Here is a 26,900-nt window from a genome sequence, read left to right as displayed (position 1 = left end):
CCAGTTTTGGAATTGTGCAATGGAAAAAAGTATCCAGGGGTAGGTGCAGTATCTGATAGCAAATAGGTCAGGAAAAGGTTATGCACCTCTTACTCATCTACCCGCAAGCCATTCCTTCCTCCCAGAGCATGTGATATATTATCTTTCTTCTGTATTAGTACTATGGCTCCCAGTCCTGGTGCCAAAGGTATAATATGTGTGTTCATTGCTGGATATCCCAGGTGTATTTTGCTTGTGTTGGTTTACACTGCATTTATACGAACTTTAGGGATGGCAAAGATATGGATTGCCTTGCCTACAAGCAGCACACATTGCCTGCACACTCTCTAGGACACAAGGAATCCATGTGGAGTGGGCCAATGCCATGCTGTGCTTGAGCCTTTATGGAACAAATTTTATTTTATTTATTAATTTAGGTAGGTAGGAAGGTAGGTAGGCTACTAGGCCACTCTGGCAGTTTACAAGTTAAACAAATAAAACATACACTATACCAACAATGCACATAATAATATAAAATCAAAATCAAAATAAAACAACCAGCAATTTAAATAAAATAGTTAAAATAATATAATATAGAGCAAGACCGCAGGAGTGATAGTACTGTATACATGTTGACACCACACACTGTAATTAGGTGTTACAATTAAGATGATGTAAGGTCCGGGAAGGCCTGCCTGAAAGCTACATTTTTAACAAAGGAACCTGCTACTAATAGGGGCTGAGTTTTCCTTATGGGAGAGGAGAGAACTTTGATGGCAGGGCGTGGCTTTTGTAGATACAATGTTTTGTAAAAACAAATGTTGCAAGTAGAGTGCAACCACGTCCGCACTTAGGACCAAATAGAATGACAAGGTGAAGATCTTGTTGTTGGGAGAGTTAGGAGATATTCTGTCTGCAACCTGGGGATGCTCCTGGACCCCCTGCTCTCTATGGAGAAGCAAATTTCTGCCATGGCCAAGTCCGCCTTTTTCCATCTCCAACCGACTGCATGGTGGCAGCCCTATCTGGACAGGAGATCTCTGACCCTGCTTGTTTACACAGATAATCTTGGTTGCACTTGAGGACCAATCACTGTTATGCTCTCTATGTGGGACTGCCTTTGAAGGCAACACGGAAGCTGCAGCAGGTGCTAAATGCAGTGGCCAGATGGATTTCAGAAGTTTTGAAATATGGTCATATCTCCCCATTTCTGGGATGCCTACGTGGGCTCCCTGTTTGCTTCCATGCCCAATAATAATGTATATACTGCTAATACTAATTTATAAGACCCTGAATGGTTTGGGACCTCATTATTTGTTGGAGCATGTCTCCCTAAGATCTTCTACCCAGCCCACCTGCTCTTCCCAGACTTTGCTGTTGTGGGTGACCACCCCAAGGGAGGCCCGGAAAATGACTACCAGGAACCAGGCCTTCTCAAAGGTGGCAGAAACACTTTGGTATTCATTGTCTGTAGAGTTATACCAAGCTCCCTCCCTCCTGACCTTCAGGAAGCATGTTAAAAATAAGTGGTTTAAGAAGGCTTTCAGGAACATCTTCCCCCTATGAGAGATTTTTTTGATCCACTACCTGCAATTTTTTATTTGGTTTAATGTTCACCTCTAGAAGGTTTTCTTATTATTATTTGTGCTTTTTGATATGGTGGTGGGGGTGTGCTTTTAACTGTTGTAGACTGCCCAGAATAGTGACTTGCCACTAAATGTTATATAACTGCAATCCATACATACATACATCGTCCATCCATCGATCCAGTCTTTTCCTTTTGCTTAAAATAGTTTTTCCACTCATTTCAAGCTCCGGTTTCTGTAAATATCCAACAATAAGCAGAGGACAGCTGATGTCTGTCTCTTATTACCTTCTTATGCATTGTGATATTCATTCAAGTGTAGTACAGCCTCACCAAACTAGTGTCTTGGCACTATCCTAAGATGGCATGGCCCCATGTTGGAGAAGGCTGGTTTAGTTGAAAGCACGGTTCAAAGGATATGGAAGCCATTCTCACCATCCAAGAAGCATCTCTGGGCTGACTGTGTTTTATACAGTATTAGTCAAGAAAAGATATCTTGTACATATTCAGATCTTTTTCTTTTTTTTTTAAATCAAAGGTTGACTCCTGGGTTCCAACACTAACTCCTGGTCAGCGGTGGTTAACACTGAGCCACAAGACACTGCATGCTACCTCCCTTGATATCTACTGTAGAAAAAAGGAGGCCATATGTGTTCTGCCATATTGTTTATCATGCCCTTTTGTTTTTTCACACTGTTTGAGCAATGCAAAGAGCAAGGAGGGTAAAGAGAAGAGGGAGAGGCCGTGTCAGTGTTTGTGTAACTACAGAGAAGCATTGGGGCAGCTAACAGAATGGAGGGAGGGAACTAATCAAAGTGAAACAGAGGAAAGAAGGAGGTTGAGGAACCCCCTGCCAGAAAGCATCTCAGAGTAACAGCACATGAAGGGCCAAACAACATGCTACGCATAGCTTGTCATCAGAAGTTGAAATCTTTTAGTGTTTGAAATGTAATTAGGCAGATTTTTATGATGGATCAATCAGTCATATTTGCAGACAAAGCCCATGCTTACTTCTGAAATCCAATCACAAAACAAAATTGACAGCCATGGGAAGTGTGAAAAGCTCTTGCTTTGATAATCGAACATCATCAGAACTTATGCAGTTTCCTCATTTGAAGATTTATTAATAATTTATAATTTGGCCTAACAGCAGGAAAAACACAAGGAGCCAGGAGTTAATTTTATGGCTTAATAAATCAAGGACATGGTTTCATCTCATTCTTCTCTGATGCTTTTAAGTATTTTTGGTATCACCTGGCAGGACAAAGTTCCAAATAGAGTAGTCCTAGATCAAGCTGGAATTTTTAGCATGTATACACTACTGAAACAGCGACGCCTACGCTGGCTCGGGCATGTTGTGAGAATGGCTGATGGTTGGATTCCAAAGGATCTCCTGTATGGAGAACTAGTGCAGGGAAATTGCCCCAGAGGGAGACCACAGCTGCGATACAAGGATATCTGCAAGCGGGATTTGAAGGCCTTGGAAATGGATCTCAACAGATGGGAAACCCTGACATCGGAGCGTTCAGCCTGGAGGCAGGCGGTGCATCACGGCCTCTCCCAATTTGAAGTGACCCTCGCCCAGCAGGCTGAGGCAAAGAGGCAGTCACGAAAGCAGCAAAATCAGGGAGCTAGACGGGGTACAGATTGTATTTGTCCTAAGTGTGGAAGGGATTGTCACTCTCGAATTGGCCTTCTCAGCCACACTAGACACTGTTCCAAGTCCTCCATGCAGAGCACGATACCATAGTCTCTCGAGACTGAAGGATGCCTATGATGATGACTTAAAACACTGATTCCGTTGCACAGGAAACTCTGGGCCTTAATCAGGCAGGGCGACCTGTGCTGTTTCATCATGAGTGTCATTTCTAATGAATACAAGTCCTGCCGTTTCTGTGGTTATTTCCTATGCAGAGGTAGGGTGAACAATAGAGTATGGGGACCAGCCCACAGAGACAGAAAGAAATAGAGTAAACCATTTCATTGTATGAACTTTCAGGTTTTCAATGGGAGCCATTTTAAAATTCTCCCCCAGAATGATGCAAATTGGGTGATGCAGAAGAGAGCACTGAGTGATAGTGGGGTAGAAAAGCAGAGCCTCAAAATAACACATTGGAATGACATCTTCCTCTGTAATACACTAGATTTTGGGATGATAAGGATAGAACTTTAAAAAAAAAACCTCAACGTAAAGGATACTGTATGTTTATTTTCCATTAAACAGTTTTATTTTATATCTTTTACAGGCTGAAATGTTTTCTGCTCATTCAGGGGGAATTTCTTGTCTTTTCAGGTGACGTTTTTAAGAAGGGGAATTAAAAAGTTCCAGAAAAGGAGCTGGCAGTGTAACAAAGAATACACTTAGTTTTGAACAATTAATTCTCAACAATCCTCACAAGCTATTTCATTAAAAATTGCTTTTCCAAAGTAACTTTCCAAGATCTATAAAAATTCCTAACTTCAGATACACATACTCATCTGACAGTTATGACTAGAAAAGGGAGCTTGAAGTTGTCATGCACAACTTGATGAAAATTACAGGTGTGTGACAGCTGTAAAAAAAAAGGCACATTCCACATTAGAGATAATTATGAAAGAGATTGAAAATAAAGTTTTCAGTGTTGCAATGCCTCTGTATAAATCTATGGTGTGAATATACAATTTGAATACTACGTACTTTTATGGTTGCTGAGCTTTGGATACCACTAGGCTAAGATACAGAAGAAGGCAAGGAATTGAAGCAATTTCCTGAGAGATTTTGTAATACAGTATTTGGGACTTTCCCCTGTAATCATATAGTCACCAATGTAGCCAGTTTTAAAAGGTGATAAAAGAAGGAAGTGGGGAGAAGCTCTTCATTGGCATTGAGTCACTTCTTCTACATGTTATCAAATATTAAGAGAATGGATCTGAGAAACAAGTAACAGGCTACATCCTGTAGACAGAATCACACTGTAACAGTGACATGGAACCAAATAAAACATGGCCAGATGAAAGTCTGAGCTCTTCCTTTGGACAAACCAACGGTGTCTCAGTTGAGGCAGATAGAAGCTCCCTTATCCTTGACACAGTTAGCAAGCATGTCACAGCAGGCGTCGGAAGGGCCCTCTATCTCTTTCTGTGGGCCAGGCTGTAAAGGCCCTAAAACGATCAGGAGCACGGCACAAGATGACATTCCAAGGATGCAATGGAGGCAAATAAATGCTGTTTTGTCTGGTTAGCAGGGCTGCTGCTGTGGAAGCAGGCAAAGAATGCAAACTCTTGGCTCAGCAGACATTGTGAGCTTGTGGCTAGTGCCCCCTCCTCCTTCTGGCGCTTGGCAGAGGGGCCAGGTGAAAGTGATTGTGCCGGCCGTGGCCACACTACTTAGAGTTTTCTGGAAGCTGGCATCCAAAAGAATCACATTTCCAAGTCTTGTAGTGGCTGCCTGGTTGTATACGTGTGAGAGCGAGCACTAATGTTCTATGTGCATGTGTGTTGATATGTATGTGTGGGTGCAGGGACATCTTTGCTTTGCTAGGTAGAGCTGATAGGAGTTACAGTCTAATAATAGATGGAAGGCCTTATATCCCCCAATCATGTTGATTATGTTTATGGAACGGGACATTATATTGAACCACACCGTATATACTGTGTATGTGGCTTCTTATAACCCAAAGGTCCATGGCACTAACAAAAAATAACATGCAGTGGAAAAGGACATTATTATAATATTTAATTTTTTTAAAAATAGCAAACAGCTTTCCATTTATTTAAAAAAGGTTAATTGACACGCATTTTCTTTTGCAGTTTTTCTGCTTCAGCCAGAAACAAACATGCACCCCATGACACAAAAATGTAGCAGAAAAGACACAATTGTTTTAAGAAGAAAAACACAAAGTCTGACTTGACCGCCAGTAACTTTGTGATAGCCTTGGCTTGTATATATAAAATGGTTTGTGAGAATTATAACCTGCTACAGAATCTGCCTGTATATAGAAAATCATGGGGCAGTTTCACAGCAACAGGCAACCCAGAAAATCAAGCCAACATCACTGATCTACACTTGTTGAAAAAGGTGCAGTAATCTATATTTATGGCACAAACATGAACTTAACTAGTTGAATGAAGATCCAGATTTAGACTATGCAGTGGTCTCAGATTTCTAACCCACTGGGAGTGGATTACTGAATGTAATATCAACCCCCCATTGATTTGAATGGTGGAGATTGCAAGCATTTTGGTTTTGAATTGGAATATTCAAAGCCAAAGGTATATTTAAGTTTAAAATCCTTTGGCATTTCTGTTTTTTAAGAATTATAATTATGGCTTCCAGTTCCCAAAGAACAAAAATAATGGTTAGGACAAAGTCAAACTCTATTTGGTTTGGATCTCGATTTTCCATTGTTTTAAGCTCATGCCCAACTCTTCTATGAAAATTAGTAGGGTTCAAAAATACTCACTTCTCTATGGATCATGCCAATTAAGTGGTGAATTTCAAATCTGAATGTCCTGAATTACTGTACAATGTTTCCAGTTTTTAAAATGGCATACTATTCCTCTGTAATTTGTTACAAAGATTCAATATCTGGTTAATTTTGCACAAAAGTCCCCATTGGCCTTTCATTTTGACGTCTGTGCTTTTCCATCATGTAATATACTTTCTTTCTCAGTAGTTACCCATTTTTTATTGTTCAGTAAACACGCAAAAAGAAAAGGTACATGATTAAAGCTTCAAATATTCTTGCTAACAGAAACAACAGAAGCTTGCTATTTTTCATTCACCTAACAACACTCCAAAATTATAATAACAATTCAGTATATCTAATTAATGAAAATGAATTACCTTTCCAGAAGAAACAGAGCAGTTGGCTAGAATCTAAATTGCTCTAACTTGAACGCCAGGTCAGTTGATTTCCCTGTTATGTTTTGGTAATCCAAGTGTTTCTCCAATACTCTTTTGCACTTCCACTACAAATAAGAAAGCTCGACCCTCTCCTGTTTCAGGAAACTCTGTTGATTTTTCATACCTGCTCACCCCAGATTCTTATGAACTACAGATTCAGTTTGTCCCTCAATACTGTGCTTTTCAATGCACTCAGGTGTACTTACAACTTTTCTGCAGTATATGTGTGCATGTAAATATCTCCAGAGTACTATGTGGATGTTCTTCAGACACTGAAAGGCAATGTATTTTAGACTTGAGTTGACCAACTGCTTAAGCCTGCTGGACCAAAATATACCTTAGGACCCAAATATCACATTGGGGCAGGTGGCAGCAGTTCATTTGTCAATCCTGCACTGAAGGAGAGATACGTATGTGGCCCAATAGCTATTTCCCTGGTAGGGTGAAAACTCTTGGTAGGGTGGAAACTCTGTATTCAGGTGTGGTTTATTTCTCTAATTATTTCCTAATTGCTTCAGGAAGAAAATAAGGGTGGGTATGTTGCAAACTGTAGGACTTACGTCATGCTGCTCAAGTACTTTAGGCCAGAATGCCGTATAGACTCTTGGAGATGCCCATAAAATCATCTTAGACATTAGATGTACAGTAGTTCATAGGCTACTATTTGGCCATCAATTTCCAGATTAGCTATGCACTCTGAAGAAAGCAAGGGACGTGGTGGCGCTGCAGGTTAAAGCACAGAAGCCTCTGTGCTGCAAAGTCAGAAGACCAACCATCATAAGATTGAATCCACGCAATGGAGTGAGCTCCCGTCACTTGTCCCAGCTCCTGCCAACCTAGCCGTTTGAAAGCATGTAAATGCAAGTAGATAAATAAAGATACCACTATGGTGGGAAGGTAACGGTGTTCCGTGTCTAGTTGCGCTGGCCACGTGACCACGGAAATGGTCTACGGACAAACGCTGGCTCTATGGCTTGGAGACGAGGATGAGCACTGCACCCTAGAGTCAGACACGACTGGACTAAAGTGTCAAGGGGAACCTGAAGAAAGCATTACATTTGGGATAATGTCTGTAGACAAAAAACATAAAATTTGAAACCATGTTCTTAGACATATAAAAGATTTCAGAAGTGCAGCCTTGAAAGAAAATGTGTCAAGACTGTGCAACAAATCAGTCATATGCAATTTTTTTTGCACATTTGCTCATCACATACGCCCCCTCACTCTACCACCTCAGATAATTCAGAAAACCTTCAGTCCCTTATCTCGTTAAAGAAATGAATAAACTGTCTACTGTGGACGGGTGATGTGAGGACTGTTGTAAGTATATGGTAAACCAAAAGTGCAATGAAATATCAATAATTTGTCATTGCATATCTCCTTGTGCACTGATGTGAGCACAACACAAATATTGTTGACATAAAGCAAGGAATTAGATTTCTGTTCTCTTTTCTGGGGAGTTGTTTTTAATCCATGATATGGTTTATTTTTATAATTGTAAACATGTAGAATGTAGCAGGGAATATAGCAATCTCTAAATCAAATTATTGCTCTGAGAGCATAGTTCCTTCCTTCAGGTAATTTCCAGAATGTACCTTTTACTGTTGTTGTGGACAGACATTACACAGAAACATTTATCATAAACCAATAATTATTATCTGTCCCAGAGAAATACACTGTCTAAACATTTGTTATGGGGACATGACCTCCCCACGCCATAAAATGGTTAGGTAGTCTGATTAAGAGTTGCGTTAACATTTCAAAATTCATAAAGCAGTGACTGTGTGTGCCTGCTTATGGGCATATAGAAAATTAACAGAGAGGGAGAGAGAGATTGTGTGTGTACTGTAAAATCCCCATTCGTTTCTTCATCTCCTAGATAGAGATAGTAGGGCAGGGGACCCTAGTCCTCCAGATGCTTGGTCTATAACTCTCATAAATGATTACCATTAATCCTGCTGGCTGAGGCTTCCAGAAGGCAAACGCAAGAACATCTGGAAGGCCAAAGGGTCCCCACCCCTTCAGTAGAAAGCTACACTCTCCATAGAACTATCATACGCCATTTTAAAAAGGCAATATATATGCATTACCACCATGTTTCAAACAAGGTTTAATGACTTTAATGACTATTGGAATTGAGCATATTTTGTTTTATTTAAATGCATGCAAATGTTAAGATGAATATTGGCTCTGGGCTAACAATACCTAGTTGGGTGTCCACCTTAGTTCTAGAGTAAAAAAACAACAACAGGGCATTGAGGCAAACTGAAGCTTTAGACTCCTTCTTTCATTTGCAGCTTTCACTGCATGTACAGTCTTTGGTCCGTCCACTTAAGTCTAGAACCATAGAAGAACATGAACATTAGGAGCTGTTTTGTTTGAATCAAACTAACACCCAATTGCCACTGGCTGACAGTGGCATCACATCTAAGAATGTGTCAACTAAAGCAGAGAAAAATTTCAGCAATTTGACAGTTCCTTGACCAAAGAAAAGAAAAATATATAGCCCTTCATAATCAAAGTCAGCTGTTGTTGATTTTTTTCAGCTGACTTGTCAGAGTCTCATGTGAACACACAAATTCCTTCATGTCTTCTGGTTAGGTAACAATACAGTATTTTGTTAGTAATCCATATCTTTAGAGGATCTGCCTGCCATGACTTCATGTCCAGGTTTTACAGCATACACATTCAGTCAAGATTGTAAAAGTATAAAGAATTTGAAATACAAAAATAAGTAAAAAGGACCTTCTGGAGAACATCAGGCCCCCATTTATGGATCTTTCATTTAAATCCTCTACTGGCAGGAATTCCCACTTGCATATTTCATTACATTTCCTTCTGTATAACAAACACTTGATACACTTAAGGCTTAATTAACATTATTACAATCCTCATTCCCAGTACACTACTAATTGTGCCCTTTAGCTAAAAATATAGGTTTTGTTATAGATATGTAGTAGGCTGTATTTTAAAAGCCTGGAAGATCTTGAAAGTATATAGACTTCACCTTCTAAACTAGTCCTAGTGTAGACAGGTGGCTGAAATTCCCAAAATACAGGTGGAAATTATACCTGTCAGCTACTTAATTGTCTCACATTTTACACAGAAATGTTCTCTGGGCAAATGTATACAAACACACTCACACAATACACAGGGTGAAATAATGGACAGAAGAAGGAACAAAAATTGCAGAAGATCTAACATGTTCTTGCTATTTGCAAGACAAGGTCAGTTCTTCCTCCTTTTCCCCCAGACGTCTTCACCTCTCCTTCCCTCCAAGGAAGACGAGACTTTTCCAAATTCCTCCACCACCACCCCAGTAGAAAAATCCATATTTCTTTAAAAGTACACAAAAATAAGTACTGTATTATTAATTGTTATCTTTTGGGGTACAGAGTTCCCCATATAAGTTGCATTTAGATACAGTCAGCCAGACTCTACAGATCTTTTACCACCCTGGACACCTCTGTGATTCACTTGGTCCTCACAATAAAAAATCTCATTTGTTATAGGATTCTTTTGCTTTGCAAAGTCTTTCAGAACTGGGAGCATCTTGCTTGCAGAGCTGGTAAGTCTACAATGATCTTGAGCCTTCCAGCTTGAGTTCTCTCTCATATTAAAGGCGACCAGCATCATTCCACTCATTCATTTCTGTCTGCAAAGTAGGGTCATTGAGTTCAAACAGTGGATCCATGTTGCCAGAACCCGAGAGGTAATCGTTTCTCCCTTCATCCCAGGGATGCTGGAGGAAAGAAGTAGCAATGAAGGTTTCATCAAAGTCTAGGCTGTTCTGGTTGGACTCTGTTAAAACATAATCCTGCCCAGCTGGGCACCATTCATGTGGGCAACCAATATGTCTTCCATGCACAGTCAAATCTACATCCCTGGTTATTGGGCTAATGGGAGGTGTGATTTCCAAATCTTCAAAGCTGGAGAAGTCAGCATTTAAAGTGGTGTCAAAGATAGCTTCCCAGTCAAAGTCACCTTTGAGAGACCCAAGTTCTGTCTGCTCTTCCTGTGTCAGCATGGGGGAGCTGGAGAGGCGGGCTGTCTTGTACATCCGTTTTGGCAAAGGCTGCTTACGTTTATGGCTCATTTTCCCATCCACAGTTGGGTTCCAGTTTTGGTCATTGCTCGTGACTTCTTCAAACTCTTTGAGTAGCTGCTGAGACTCCATATTGATTTTTAGGATGCCATTGCTTTTCCAAGAGGTTGCAGCCTGTTGAGCAGAAGAACTGGAGCAGCCATCCTGTTGGATTCGCCCAGTGAAGGCTGGATGGATCTGCACCGGAGGCATCCTGCGCTTCTTGAATGCGCCATTCATCAATCTATCTGCATACTGAGGATCAATCTTCCAGAAGCCACCTTTTCCTGGTTCATCCTTCTCTCGTGGCACCTTGATGAAGCACTTGTTCAAGGAGAGGTTGTGCCTAATGGAGTTCTGAAATTAAAAAAGAAAAAAAGAAAAAGAAAACATAGCTTAATGTAAGTCACTTCAGGAATAACTTCATTTTGTAGCTTAAATCATCCTGCGCAGCATGAACGCAGCTGAAATGGCTTTGCAAAAGAATTAGAAAGCTCAAGGAGGAAGGAAGGAATCATATTGTATCATACATGTAATGAAATCAATAAGCCCCACTGAAAATGAGATACTTTATTTGTCCCAGTGGGCAAATGGTGTAACCTGAGATAATCTGAGGCTATCTAGAGGTGCAATTAATTTGAAGATTTATTTAAATTGCAACAGTTAAATAGGGAATAAGATCCACAAAATGAAGGCACAATATAAAAGAAATCAAAGGACAATTCAACAAAGCTCTAACAAAATACTATGCAGTGGTGAAATTAAAAGTGCAGAACAGAACCTGTATTAAAGTATTGAAAGGAATTACAATTTTGGAAAATTAGCCAGTTAGCCTTTTAAAAAACATTATATTTGCCCCCTAATCTTCCACCAGTCCGCTAGCTGAAGCTCACACTGTTCCAGCTGTTTAGCCTAAAGATGGAGAAAGAAAGACCTATAGCTATCTTGTGTTTGTAAGGAATGAATGAAAGAAGGCAGTAAAGGAGGTATAGAATCTCCCAGAAGGAGTAGTCTAACTCATTGTGAAAACTTAAGCTTCTCTCAAAATCAAAGGAATCATGTAATTGACATTTCTGCTCATTCCATCTCGCAGCCCTTTTTGCCAATAGGAAATAGTCAGAAATGCTGTTTATGAAACAAGCCAAAGATCTCCCCAATGCCATTCCACAGGTCATATATCTGTAGGCCATTTCAGTCTACATGTCCACAGGCCTTTGGCCCAGTGAACTCTTCTATGTAAAAGTTGGACCTGATTTAACACCCATAAACAGGAGTATGACTATATACAAGAACATGGCCATGCCTCTATGACTGAAAAAGATGGATCCATCATGATTGGTTACATCAAAAATGAGCACTTTTTATCATTGCATAGCTGCATAAAATCCATGCGAGAGTATCTGCATTCTCTCCAGATTCCTTATAATATGCAGTTCCTTGAGACAGGAAAGTACTGTGTGACTTTTCATTTTTGATGTGTGTTTTTTCAGTGCTAATGGCAGGTACAAGAGTGTGCAGACGGAAAAACCTTGTTCTGACACATGATTTTATTTGCTTTGTATTATTTATAATGACTACAGAATTATTTTCAAGATTTGCCCTGCATGCTTTGAAAAAAAAAGAGGAATAGAAATATTTGGGCACAACAGTCTATACAAGGCAAACATATCCAAGCAGCCCGATTCTGATATCATAGTTCTATTGTGAAACTAACATTTGAAGGCTGTTGTTAAGGAAGACTACACACAGATTTAATATATCTAATAATACTTAAGATGTGATGGGGAATTTCCCCTCCCTATTGATTTTCTAATACTACTCAGACATTAATTCCTCTATCACTGTGTTCAGGAACAAGTATTCTAATCTGCTGCCATCATTCCAGTGGTTTTTCTATAGTGCTGGAATAATATATGATGCATACTCCTTTAAAAAATTTACCAACATTGCTCTACTTGGGGGGTGGGGGAAGGCATAGCATAAATATACTTCAGGAAACTCCAAAGTTTATAAAAGGACAACAAAATATTTTAAAAAGAAAACTAAGTGGGTAAGAAAAACATCCAAAACAGACCAGTGGTTTCCATGGAATGCTGAATATTAGCTGGAAAAGAAAACTGGGGTGGTATGATGAAAGTGGCAAGCTTGGTAAGAGGGTTTGCAGACTGACAAGCTGGCATCATGAATAGGGTTGTACTGCAGCATTTTGTTCTAGGTCCCATTTGTACATGCATTAAAATCCAATCAGGCTAATGTTACACAGAGTCCAGCTTTGATACTAAAACAAAACACTGATAGTAGAAGAGAAAACAGAGAGCTTTAATGATAGCATTTATAGACAGTTAAGAGAAAGTTACTTTTACATGTAAACCATAGTCCCTCCTTGTGTTCCATCTAAATGGAAAATGGGGAGAAAGAGGTAAATGGGGAGAAACCCTGTCTACTCTTCCTGCTTGAGGAAAAAATAGAAATTTATATTTCTCAGCAGATAGCAAATAATGACAGGAATTGTATTAAATTTAAAAGTTAAAAATATATTAAAGTTTAAAAAATGAGTACAAATGTCCTCAACATTTCCTAAACATTTTTCATCACATGATCAAGATTTTAATTAATATGTTAATCACCACCAGTGGCTTCTGTCCAGCAAGAGAATGACATAATAGATATGAATCCTAAGAGGCTGACTTACAATATACATAATGTGAATTTGGTCCTGTAATTATAGGACCAAATTGACATTATGTACAGTATATTGTTGAATCAAATTCTCACCACCAAAGACATGTGACTCCCTCTCACATAAAACAAGGGGGCATTTCTTCTTCATTTCAGCAACGGTGGTCACTGAGAGATTTGAGGTGTCTAAAAAGTAAGTATTCCAAACTCAGCCCAAGTATGTTAGAAATACCCTGTTCTTGTAATTTCCAGAGCTGATAGTGCATCCACCGTCTGAGGCGTTTTCCAGAAACCACTGCTTAGCATGGTACACTGTGACACTAAGCACAGTAGCAAATCTCTGTAAAAAAAATCACTTCATTTGGCCCAGATGAGATGAACTCCACCCAAATGTCATTTACTCAGCACCCTTGTTGCTTTATAGAGTTACAGGTGGACACTCAACCACACATTTTGGTGCCCCCATGGATCAGCCTATGCATATTTTTTTTTAGGCATTCTTCAGTCTTGAGAGACTATGGTAACATGCTCTTTATGGAGGACTTGGGACAGCGCCTAGTGTGGCTGAGGAGGCCAATTCGAGAGTGACAATCCCTTCCACACTGAAGCCAATTACAATCTGTCCCCCGTCCAGCTCCCTGATTTGGCTGGTTTCAGAACTGCCTCTTTGCCTCGGCCTGCTGAACAAGGGTCTCTTCAAAATGGGAGAGGCCATGATGCACCACCTGCCTCCAGGCTGAATGCTCAGATGTCAGGGTTTCCCATCTGTTGAGGTCTATTCCTAAAGCCTTCAGATCCCACTTGCAGACGTCCTTGTATCACAGCTGTGGTCTCCCTCTGGGGCGATTTTCCTGCACTAATTCTCTGTACAGGAGATCTTTTGGAATCCGACCATCAGCCATTCTCACGACATGCCCAAGCCAACACAGACGTCGCTGTTTCAGTAATGTATACATGCTAAAAATTCCAGCTCGTTCTAGGACTACACTATTTGGAACTTTGTCCTGCCAGGTGAACGCATGGTCAGGGCTTTGTATAAAATCACCTTCTGGGTTGTCATTAAAAGACAAAGCAATAACATCAACCAAGAATAGCAGCTTCAAGAATGAACAACCAAGAAAGATTCCAGAAGAAGGGACAACTTCTGTCCCCATAGAGCTGTTCTAAAAAAGAGTGAATGTTTGTGTCTAGGGGGGTATACACAATCAGAAAAGCAGCTCAGCTACTGGGTAAACAACACCCTCTTATAGAACACAAAGCCGGTAAGGTGGTAAGAGACTGGATATGGTGAAGAGAGGGTGGTGGGTTTTTTTTTAAATGTTGCCTAGATATCTTTATGCTTATTCATCCATAATCCGTACTTCCAAAGAGCAAAAGCAAGGCTTGAATGCCGGGAGGGCTAAATAAAAACCCCATTCCTCCAGGCTGAAACTCCCTGGGCATCTTGGCTCCTTTCCAAAGCACACAGCTCCCACAGGAATCCTCCTGCATCTTCCCTGCTCCCCACCCGGCCCCTGCTTACAGGTGGCATGACATTTTGACTCTGTGTCGGCACTTACAGGAACTGGTGTTGGCGAAGCGGGTGGGAACATGGCTACGGCTGGAGAGAAAACAGGAGAAAAAGAAAAGGAGAGGAATTCCTGCAAACGTGCTGGGCTCCGATGACTCAGAGTGTACTGTTTAATGAAATTTTACAAGGGTCAGAGAATACTCCCTTCCCCTGCTTTAGAGTTCGGTTTTAAATCTGCTGGACTTGTCTGCAGTTGATTATTACCCAGGCTAGTTAGCATATTTATCATTTCCCCCTGCGACGATCAGTTGGGCCACCTGCATTTTTGAAAAAAGGCACAGGATGCTTGTTAAAAATAAGGTGGAAAGCACTCTTCTAATGGTTGGGAAGGACACGGGCAAAAATAAATACTCCTGCAATCTCTTTCGTTTTTGCTTTTTGAGTATACAGTAGAAGCATCCACTTCTTCGTTAATTCAAGATAAAAATAAAAATAACCCTAACAGACACAAAACATTTTATAGTAAGCTCAGAAGTTATCAGAGAATGTTCCTTAATCTCCAGCTGTCTTTCCATTCTTGTAAATACCTGGCATAGATCTTAGGTGCAGTACCTCCTCTATGAAAGCCAAACTGAGAGTGCTGGATTAAGTTTCTACAGCCTAGTGGGCTACTGTCTCAACATATCTATATCCTCATCTGGTTGAGCAGCAGCATCTGGTTGCTTCAGGGATGTGACTGACAAGCCATCTGAAACATTTTGAATATTCAGATTGAACTCCTGTTAAGTGTCACTGTTTTACTTTTTGTTAGAATCATAAAGATGGTTACACCCTTAAAATAATTTGGAGGATAAATTATTGATTAAATTTAAAACATTGTCTTTATGGCTGATGCTCTTCACTGATGCATCCTGACATTCTCTGCATTAGGAATGGACAAGCTTTGGTCCCATAGGTATTTCACCCTAAAAATCCCACCATCCCTTGGCCATGCTGGGTGGGCTGATGGGTGCTGCAGACCATCAGATCTGGCAGGGTAAATGTTCCCTACTTTAGAGTAACTTTACATTTGTGTTACGTCTACTGGAGACTTCTAGTTCACTCAAATTCACTGGAATTGTATCTCCCTGAGAAAACTGAGCCGGCCACATAGGCTCCCATGGTGCTTCAGGTCATGTTTATAGGTATCATCCATCATGGCTTCTTCACACCAAGCAGAAAGTCAGTGTTCCATCTCCTTTGGGACATTTATTTTGAATTTAAATCCAGCTGTTGCTATCATTGAAATCAATCTGAAACACCCTGACTGTAATAAATCTTCATGCTACTCGTGCTTTAACGATGATTCTTAGGTTGCAACTTATATTTATCTAAAAGCAGGCAACAGAACATTGAAAGACTGAGCATTCCAGTGTTGGGTTTGCCCTTTGTTTTTATTTTAATGTTCTTGATTCTTCTGCTTTTTAAAGATAGGATTATTGTGTGAGTTGCCCTGTTGGTTAAGAGGAAGATTAGAAGCCAAATCCTTTTAACTGGAGCCTAGCTCAAAAGAATGCTTTGAGGCAATGGTGTCCTTCAAACATATCAGCTTCACCTCATTCTTCCTCTTCTCTTTATTTCCTACCCTTCTTTCTCTTATTAAATGACTACAAGAATATTAATACCATTTTTAAAAATGTCTTCATATATTTAGCAAAAAGGTGAAACAAGTCACAAAAGCTTGAAAGTATTACAGAAATAGAAGTAGGAGAGAAATGAAATGAGCATCTCTTGAATGAAAATGTACATCTCAGTATTTGAAACGGTGACATTATAAAACACTCCTTGAGGGTATGATCTAGATTTTCAACAAAAAAAAATTATCAATAATTCCATCCTCAGGATAAATTTTGTGGCTACTTTCCCACAAACTGTTGGAGGAAAAAAGGCACATGACACCAGTTCCAAACCCAGAGGCAGGCTTCCCCAGATTAATATGTTTTAGTCAAGAAAAGCTAGGATGGAAATGGCTCCTTTCTTAAAATGAGGAGTGTAATACTCAAGGTTTCTTAGACCGAGTAACCCTGGTGAAGAAGTACAAAATCAAATTAATAAGAATTAAGAAGTCATAAAACCCATGAAATGCAAAAAGTTGGAATACGTTGGCCATGGAATGAGAAACAATATATATTATTTCATCTGATATGAAATGCAGGAGGGAAAAGAATGTATTGACTGAAGAAGCTTGGAGAATGGTTTGGATGCAATACAATGTTATTGTCTAGAAATGCTGCATCTGAAAGGAGTATAGCCATGAGGATATCCAACTTTTGACAGAAGAGAAGGACAAGAAGAAGACAAGGGGGTCTTTAGCATTCAGGAAAATGAGAACATATTAATTGTGACCAACGGAAGAATGTGGTAAGAAGGTGCTCACGTTACCAGGATGTGAAAGCATGGAAGCAGATTAGCAGAAGGTAGAAAGCTGGTTTCTAAGTTCTGTTCTAAAAAACAAACAGACATTCTCAAAGTGTGGCTGAAGTAAAAAGAGCTAGTCCCATAGTACATGAATTTTAGTCAAACAGACAGATCAAAGATAGATTGTAGTCTTGGACATGCTTCTAAAAGCAACTTCACTGTAACAGCAAGTGTTTGTTCCTCAGAGAACTACTTCTCATCTCAGCCATCATTATAAATCTCCAACCTTCAAGGAACTTTTCTTGAAGGAAAGTCTTTGAGAATACATAAATCTCCAACCCTTCATTGGTATCTAGCAAAAGTGCAAAACTGGCGCTCACAAGATGATGACAGAGATCCTATATATGAAGTGGTTCGCTATGACCTGAGTAGGAGTTGCTCACAGCCACTCTATTGAGCCAGTTCCAGCAATATTCCAATGCCAACTGTACAGTGAACTCCAAACTTAAACAGTCTATTTTTAAATCTCTCTTTCTCTCTTTCAAGCAAGACACAGCTACAACTCTAGGACTGAGTGAGGAGAAGGTCTTTTAGGAGGATTGGACACAAGCTCAGCTGATGGTGCAGGCCATGAAATTTGAAACCACAATAACATCCATCCATTGTTCTCATCATCCAGCCATACAAAATTCAATTGACCCACCAGTCAGTCAGAAGACAATATGGCAAGCAACGTATCAGAGGGTTTTGTGTCAGAGATTCCACACAAGAATTATGTCTCATGATACATTTGTTAAATCCTTAGAAATATCAAAGTCTGCCTGGACAGCGTGTGGAAATTGTTTTCTTTTGACTGAGGTAAATATCTGGACAAGTCTGTCCTTGTGGTATCAGAGGGAATGTTATATGTAGCAGGTTAAAAGTAGGTGCTTGGAATCTGTTGGTTTTCAGACCTGGGGAGGTGAAGGAGCATAGATACTGTTTCACCAAGACAAATATTATTCATGAGGTATGTAACAAAGCCAGCAGAGTTCATCCTACCATTAGGCTGACTATGGTGACAAATACTGGGAGGAAGGGAGCTGCAGCAAGAAGATGGGGAAAGGCAGGGCTTCATGTCATAAGCTAGCCTGCTTCCTCCAGAGGTAATGGTGGATGGCATTCTACCACCACTTCTTTGGATGAGCTGTGAAGTCACATCCAACTTATGGTGCTCCTCATCGAGTTTTATCTCATGTACCTTGAAAACCCTACCAGAGTTGCCAGAAGTCAGATGTGACTTGGCATCATATATTCCATCACTAATGTTAGGAACGTAGAAATCTGCCTTATGCCAAGTCAGAACCTTGATCTATTTGGCCCAGAATCACTTATCCTCACCAACAGCAGTTCTCCAGCATCTCAGGTAGGGCTTCTTCTGGCCATTTCTAGGGCTACTGATACTGAACTGCGACTGCATGCATGCAAACCAGGTGTCATTGAGCTATGGCCCCAGCCCACAGCCAACCTGGTCACTTCTGAATGTGAAACAGGAGAATACACTCTCTTGTTCTTTGCTTCAGAGAGGAAAATGTCTTCGGCTGACTCTGAGAGCCAAACTCTCAGTGGCAAGTCACCTTCTAAAGGCCTGGTGGACAACCCCTAGCTGGATTTTCTCCAAATTTGGTGTCTTTTTTCTTAATCAGATTTTTACTTATTCCTTCTTACAAATTAATTTTTTGAGACATATTGGTATGTCCAGGGAGCCAAAGAAATGATTTTGGTTTACCAGATACTAGACACACATTGGGACTTTACGAAGGTGGTGCTTAAGGACAGAAGTCCCTCATGTTGGAACTACTGCTGGTCTGCAAGGACGACTCTTGGCTGGGCGCACATATTCATCTACATTGTTGTTTTAAACAACAGCGGTGCAGCCCGCAGCCCTCATTAATTTCACGAAGGCCTTATGGGTTTACTGTGCTTCCCAAAAAGAGGAATAGAAAGTTATCACGTTTTTGCGTTTGAAAAATCTTGGGTACCAAATGACTCTGACATAATATCTCATTAAATTCTTCTTCCAGACATGTCCCTCACTTTCTTAGTCTCCTTTCTCACAACTTTACTGTTCCTTCATGTGCTTCTCTATCTTCAGTCTCGTGAAACACCAGTGGGCATGATGGGTGATGCACATTCACTTATTTGTCTGCCCTGGATAATACACAGTTGCATCTTTGATGATATTTCACCCAGTGGTTCCAGGGAAGGAATTTTATGTGTGGGTAATTTTTCAACAGCTCAAATTATCCGTTTACTGTATCTCCTAAACTACTCTTCCCTTTTGCCTCTGCTGGTACACTGAAGTCATGCTTGTTTTGAACATTCTCTTGATATGACACAAACTAGCCTAGTACATACAACCTTTCCCAGTTTAGATGATGATCATCATCACCATCTTCAAATTGCAGAGCTAGAAGGGATCATCAAAGTCCAGCCCCTGTCAAGGAAGCACAGTGGGGGACTGAACTCCCAACCCCTGGCTCCATAGCCAGAGACCTAAACCGCTGAGCTATCCAGTGTATTGAATGTGTAGCCTACATAATATACATTATTATAGATACATTAATCTCCAAGGAGCCAGCTGCTACATACAGAATACTACTGGGTATTAAAAAGTCTAGTTTTCAAGACTTTTCTGACAATACTGCCTTTTCTGGCTGTTGGTGGAAACAAAGACATTTCTTCCCTCTAGGAGACAAATTTGTGGCAAAGCTCAAAGACCAACTGCTGGAGTACATTCAAGATTCAGTTTCTGAAAAACAGAAATACTAACAGCATTTTTAACGGATATGGTTTTATACAGCAAAATAACTAAAGATATGGGTACCTCTGGACAATAAATAGTTGCCAACTAAATATAGGGGTTGAATGCTTCCTGCCTTCTTTATGTGGCTTCCATGCCTCCTGCCCATGTTGATTGTCGATTCTAGATCACCATTCATGTTTAGCAACATTAGGCATGGAGGATTAAGAAAAGTCATCACTGAGCAATGTTCAATTATTTTCTGCTTTAGGGGCTCCACCATTTTCCTATCCTTACGTCTCTTTATTCCTCCATTTCCATCTCTCTTCTTACTTCCCCCATGAAGTAAGATGTAAGTAACAACATGTCTCATGTTGTTCCCACACTTGTTGTGACAAACCCTTAACTCCACTATTGTTGCTGGAGTTGCAGAAAAGGGAAAAAAATCATTCCTTCAATCATCCCCAGTCCTCATCTGACATGGTGACATAGTAGCTAATTGCTACTTTTAAAGGGAGAAAATGTCTGTTTACGTTGTTCTGTCTTCTCATTTACAGCCACCTCTGTGAGCTACTAAATGCTTACTCCAAGCAAAACACTCAGATAGGAAACATACCAAGCAACAGTAATTGAACCCTGGGGGAAAGGAAGAAAGAAAGAAAGGAGCTACAGCACGAACATTAGGAGCCCTTGGTTGCTTGCTAATGCCACAGGGGTGACTGGGTTATGGAAGATCTGTCCTTGTTTTCTCACAGCTTTTCTGAAAATGATGGAAGCTTAAATGTATGGGGTATGATGATCAAGGAAGTAGCATGCTACTATTTAAGTCACTACCATAGTTTCCTTCACTACCATAGTTGTTTCAGGAAACTGGATGAGTAGCCTGGGGCCTAACTATAGGTGCGTTTATATTACATAATTACAACAATTTGATTCCACTTTAACTGTAATGGTTCCATCCTGTGGAATCATGGGTTTTGTAGTTTGGTGGTAATGTACAGTACTTGCCATTCTCTGAGAGAGAGGTCTAGAGTATCCCCCTGAATAACAGCAGATAATAACTATCTCACCAGTCTGCAAATCCCAGCATTCCACAAAATTTAGCCATGGCAGTTATGGTGGCATCACAGCACCATAAATTGTGTAGTGTTATCGTATTTTTCCATGTATAAGCCACCCTCATGTATAACACTTTTCTAATCCAAAATTAAGAAATCTAAGTGGGGCTTAGCAAGTGGAGGGGAAAGTAGGGATCAAAGCCCTGCAGGAACAATTTGATCCCTGCTTTCCCCTCCACTTATTTTTGTTCTCTCCTCAGCTTACTTCTGTGTATAAGGCAACCCTCAATTTTTAGTTTAAAGATTTTAGACAAAAGTATAGTCTTATACACGGAAAAATGTGGTATGTATGTTACATCTAAGGAATTCTCTTCTAATGAAGGGTTAAATATTGATTATGTGTGTTTGTCACTCCTCCCGTATTTTGCAAATTAGCTTGCTTTGTGTGTTTTTTTTTAATGTTGGTTTTCAAGCACGAGCACATTGTTCATTTGCAATCTCCCAAACATGAAAGTCTGCCAGAAACTTCATATGAGGTACCCATATCTTTAGAACATTAATGTGATTTTACTGCTAGTGATGGTTACCGGTAGCTTGGCCCATGGAATTCCTCCTTCAGCATTTTAGTTGTAAGCTTAATTTACATCAGGAATTCCATCATAAGGGAATTGTGAGGATTAAAAACCATGCTGAAATTGTCAAATTCAGCCACCATATGTCTTAAAGTCATCTAAAGTGATTTGGCAGTGGTGCCTGTTTTGAACCTCACTGAAGAATCAACAGAACATTGTTACAACTATTAACTATGTTTTCTCCAAAGGCAGATGCCAAAATGCAGAGGGGTACAGACTTTGCTGGTCACCTACCTGCCATGTGGGATCAGCATGCCGGAAATAGCAGAAATTATCTGTAATCCACTTGTAGATGTCTGAGAGGGTGATTTTGGTTTTCTTGCTGGCTTCCATAGCCATACAAATAAGTGTGGCATAGGAATAAGGAGGCTTGACATGGGGATTTGTCTTGTAATCTATGTCTTCCAGGGGTTGGCCTTGCAGATGTGCAGTCCTGGATGTAGAAGAGGAGATGGGCTTGCCTGGCGTATGGGGCATCCCCATACAAGCTGGATCCCCAGCCAGGGGGGAGCAGGGCGCAGCAGAGCCAGGAATTTTGTGATAACCATGGGGATCTGTACTGGATGGAGAAGAAGATGACTTGCCCATGTTGGCATTGATTATGGAGAATTCTTGAAGCCACTGCAAGCTGGTCAAACTGTCATCCAGGTTGCCCGAATCCACCATGCTGCTTTCCTGTCCTTTCTCTTCTTCTGACTGTACGTTCAGCCAATTGTCACTCATGTCAGTGGGAGCCAAAATTGGCAAGTCCAACATTCAGGAATGGTGGGGAAGCAGAAAAAGGGTGGAAGGGGGAGGACAAGGGGTGACAATCCTGCAACAATAACATGAAGATATTCAAAGCCCCAACAACTGTGCAGTTCGCAAACAAACACTTGAGCAGGTTGTTTTCCAGGCAAACACTAAAAATACTGGAGCCAAATATATCCTTGATGGAACCCCAGGGACTGAGTCATGCCTGGGTGTAGGAGCCCCTTCTCAAATCCCTCTCCTTGATTAGCCTGCTTTGTATAGGCCACAGCAGCTGGCAAGATGGGTGGAATTCACCCAAGTGCCTTTTCCCTTTTGTGGCAAGATTTTCCTAAAAATTGCCAAGAAACTAAGTAGCTTTGTTCCTATTGGAACACCATTAAAATCCAGACAGAAACATGCAGCCAGAATGAATACTGGTACAGTACCTCCTTCTGGGTAGTAACTGTTTATTCAGTTTCATAAATGTTAGGATTTACAAAGCTGACACCCTTTAACTTTCACTATGTTACACAGAGTGATATGGAACAGCATTACATTTTATCAGTTTTTTATCTGATGTACTCTACTATTGCTTCTTTCATAGGAATGTGAATATTTAAGACTGTGATTCCATATTTTCTTACTTACCTGAGAGAACCCCACTGAGCTTACTAAGACTTACTTCAAAGCAGATATGTATCAGATTGAGCTGTAAAGAAGACTAGATATTTTAAAGGAATGTCTCTCTTTTTCTTTTCTTTTTTCTTTTTCTTTTTTTTTTTTGGCACAAAACGCATAGGTAGAAGATACTTAACATCTTTCCAGAATGCTTACTTTCCAAAGCTGCTCTGGAGACGTATTCAGCAAAAATGGAAAGTCTGCCTCCAGTAACTTAATCCACAATAGACACCCAATGTTATATCATACATGATGAGATATAAATTTCACTGATTTCAAATGAATTGCATCTAACATGTTAAACACGAGGACGGCTCCCATTTCTGCTAGACTAGCTTAAAGCTCATCTAGGTAGGTTCAGGTGGCTTGCAGATTAGGTTGTAAAATTATACACAGAAAGCTTTAGACATACTATTGACAATTGCAGTATGTATTTCTGTATTTGTATGCAGTATAAATAAATGTATGTGGACAATCAATAGAAGATAATGGCTGCATTATCCTTTACAATTAGCCCAAAATGAAGGTTCCAATGTACTAGGGGAAAAAGGTTTGTATCAGCCCTCTTCATATTAATAATAACAATTGTGTGCTGTCAAGTCAATTTTGAGTTATTGACTATTTGGGGGGGTTTCTAGGTAGAGACTTACTCAAAAGACAATTACCATTCCTTTTGTCTGGGGACATCCTGGGACTGTGCAGCTCACCCAAGGCCACACAGGCTGGCTTTTCTGGGATGCACAGAGGAGAATTGAATTCCCAACCCCCCACATACTTAACTCACAGAGCTATTCAGTCACCGTCTTCATGTTAGATACCTAAACTAAAATTAATCTATGAGCCCTCCCTCTTTCCCATTGAGCAAAAAAATGGTTAAATATGTTGACTGATTCATGGAACAAGCCCTGCGTGAAGGTTTGTAGTAATAATAACCTTTGAACTGCAGAGCTGGAAGGGACTCTCTGGATCATCAAGCCCAGCCCCTCTCAAGGAGTCCCGGGGGGGGGACTCAAACTCTCAACCTCTAATTGAGAGTCAAACACCTAAGCCAAGGAGCTATCATTTGATGCCACAACTGTGGTGGTGGTGATGGCGGCGGGGAAACAGTCTTCCTAACATAATGATGTAGAAATAAAGCAACCATCTTTTCATTTAACCTAAAAAATAAATAGTGCGGTATCCCTTACCTTGATCCTAGGGAGAAATCCCACTGCTGCCAAATGTTTACAGCTAAACGGGAACTGCTCTGTGGGGTGAAACAGGAGGATGAGGAGGAAGAGGAGGGGGGGAAAAAGAAAAGGTGAGTTTCTACAGTGGTCCCGTTGGAAGAATTATTACGCCCTTCGCTGCCAGAGCTCTTTTATTCCACAGCCGCTGTGATTTGTAAGCAACAGAATGACTGTCCATAAGTAGCTGCTCCGAAAGGCTTCTCCGGGTGCCATGGAGACGCTCCGCCTCTATAAACAGCTTCTGCTCTTTCCATTGGTCGCCTGGTCTCCATGGTGAGCGCAATCGCTTGGCAGTTTTTTTTCTGTCTCCCTCCTCGTTCTCTCTCCCGCCCCTCGCCCCCCTTCGTCAGTGGGCATCTTCGCACAAACTTCGCTTTGTCCCCCCCCCACCTCGCCATCTCTCCCCCCCTCAGCCACACACAACTTCCTTCTTTGGCCACCAGTTCAGTTTTAATTAGAGATGAAGGCGCGGGTGGGTGGGGGGAACCTGACGAAAACTCAGGACGGTTCGGGCTCTCCGACACACCTCCTCTTGCCCAGAAGCCCACTAACACACACACACACACACACACACACACACACACACACACACACACACACACACACACACACACACACACACACACACACACACACACACACACACACACACACACACACACACACACACACAGAGCGCCCAAATCCTGGATCACGGCAAAGTGGAGGACTGGTGGGGTGAGGGGGCGCGGGTGCCTCCTGCGACACCTGCCTTTGAAGGAGGCTGACGGGGCGGCCGTTGCTGCTCCTCGTGATGGCGATGGGGTGTGGGGTGGGAGCTCTGAGGCATTGTTACTTTGAGTTTTATTAAGAGAAATTAAAACCCACTTGAAGCAGCTCCCCGATGCTTATTACTCTTCGTGAGGCGATAGGAATGGGGGGGGGGTGGCCGAGGGAAGAGACCCCCTCGGCCAGGAACGAACAACGCAGCCACTAGAAAGATCCATGCCTGGCAAGAATAAGGGTCTTTGCACACACACACACAAACACACACGCACACGCACACAAACCTTCTTTTAACTCGCCGGGCTTGGCCCAACTCACAGGCGCTGGGCACCCTTCGCCTTCTTCCTAGCCCGCCCCCCGCTTAATTAAATAAAACTCCACCAGACAAAATTACCTCAGCTTTGAAGTTGTACTGTTCGCAGGAAAATGCTCCAGCTCGCCATCACAGGAGGAGGAGGAGGAGGAATGGGCATTCATGTGCAAAGGTCTTGGCTCGTCTTGAACCCTTGCTATGGCTAATTTAATCGTTAGCCTTTCATGCTGCTTAAGAATAGGGGAGAGGGTCCCCAGCTGACCCCCTGCTTTAATTCCAGGGCGGTAAAATGGCGTTTGCGCCAAAGATGGGGGGGGCAGATGAGTACAAACCCGGAGCCCGTCTTCCTACCTGCTAGGCTGGTGTCTGGAGCTGCCCGCCTCTGACCTTTGGGTAACCCGAGGTAACCTGATCAAGGGGTGGCAGAAGGTGGGGAGGGGGACAGCAAACTGCTGGGGCAGAAAGCTTGTTAGATCTTTCTCCCCTTTTAATTAAGAGACTTTAACCGCAGCCCTATATAATAGGCTCCCATCCATCCACCCCTCCTTATTCTCTCTCTCTCAATGATTGAAAAGGGTATTAAGTATTTATTACATTTTTATCCTGCCCTTCCTGGAAAGACATCAGGGCAGCATATGTGGCTCCCTACCTGTTTCACCCATAAGAACCCTGTGAGGTATGCATAGTTAAAAAAAACACATTTAGGTGGCTCAAGGGAAGCTTATGCCTAAGCACCTGTTTATTTATTTACAAGATTTTTTTAAGCCACACCATTACCAATGGTCTCTGAGCAGCATACAACAATATTAAAACTTTTTAAAATGTTAAAACCATTAGAAATAGGCAATATTATAATAATACCCTATATTAAAAACAGTTATTAAAACATTAATATCAAAAAATCCTGCTGCTCATATGGCCAGCTAAAGAATACTATTTAGCTTATGGCTATAAACAGAAGTTCCAGGGATCTTCCCACTATATCTTGTCGGCAGGTCCTTCCTTCACCTGCCTGTCTCTCTCTCTCTGTCTGTTATACATGCACGCACGCACACACACAAACACACACACACACCAAATCAGTTTCCACACCAGACATCAGACACAGCTTTACACATGGAAAACTGGCCTTACCTTTTCCCAGTTTGCTGATGCTCTGAGGGGTATCTTATTGTACAGAGTTTATTCTGCACTGCTTTGCTGTGGTGACATCATAACACCTGGCTGGTAGTGTCCCAAAGTCCCTGTTAATCAGTCACCTTCTCTACACTTCAGAAATAGCTTTTAAAAACTCCCTGCTCTAGGATAGGAGACAAGAAGAAATACACAGCAAGAATCTGTGTAGTGGTGGGAGGAGAACATGGGGTTTTTTACATAACAACCCTCTCAAAACCCTGTTTTGGTTTCAACCACATCGCATAGGCTGCTGCTGCTTCACTGCTGTTCTGAATGGGGGACCCATGTATGATGAGTAAAGCACGGGAAGACCCAAGCTGACATGTTCACCCAGCCACAAAGCTTATTATGGGGGGACCCCCCCCCATCAGTCCTCAGTTCTCAGGAGAACTTTCCTCACCAGATTGCTGTAAGGT

General features: G+C 41.2%; 1 protein-coding gene across 3 annotated transcripts; it reads right to left on the bottom strand.

The window, feature by feature from the left end:
• Positions 1-8,584: 8,584 nt before the first annotated feature.
• On the bottom strand, positions 8,585-25,447 carry FOXJ1 (forkhead box J1). 3 transcript variants are annotated; one of them, XM_078386005.1, is made up of 4 exons: positions 25,390-25,447; positions 24,189-24,247; positions 21,826-22,405; positions 8,585-10,890 (listed from the first exon to the last, which is right to left on the bottom strand). In XM_078386005.1, the coding sequence occupies exons 3-4, from the start codon at positions 22,345-22,347 to the stop codon at positions 10,066-10,068; spliced, it is 1,347 nt and encodes a 448-aa protein (XP_078242131.1). In that variant the 5' UTR covers positions 22,348-22,405; positions 24,189-24,247; positions 25,390-25,447; the 3' UTR covers positions 8,585-10,065. The 3 variants fall into 3 exon arrangements, with proteins under 3 accessions (XP_078242131.1, XP_020668897.3, XP_072846601.2); XM_020813238.3 differs by lacking the exon at positions 25,390-25,447 and having other exon boundaries at positions 24,189-24,434; XM_072990500.2 differs by lacking the exons at positions 24,189-24,247; positions 25,390-25,447 and having other exon boundaries at positions 21,826-24,176.
• Between the last annotated feature and the right edge of the window lie 1,453 nt (positions 25,448-26,900).

The sequence above is a fragment of the Pogona vitticeps genome, chromosome 2 (assembly GCF_051106095.1).
Source record: "Pogona vitticeps strain Pit_001003342236 chromosome 2, PviZW2.1, whole genome shotgun sequence".
In the NCBI taxonomy this organism is placed as follows: domain Eukaryota; kingdom Metazoa; phylum Chordata; class Lepidosauria; order Squamata; family Agamidae; genus Pogona; species Pogona vitticeps.
This window is presented reverse-complemented; position numbering and strand designations above follow the sequence as displayed.

Excerpts from the sequence above, each read along its gene's own strand:
- FOXJ1 (XM_078386005.1), bottom strand. The coding sequence starts at position 22,347 with ATGTTGGACTTGCCAATTTTGGCTCCCACTGACATGAGTGACAATTGG. Across the intron at positions 10,891-21,825 it reads ATGCTGATCCCACATGGCAG|AACTCCATTAGGCACAACCT; the intron begins GTAGGTGACCAG and ends TTTTAATTTCAG.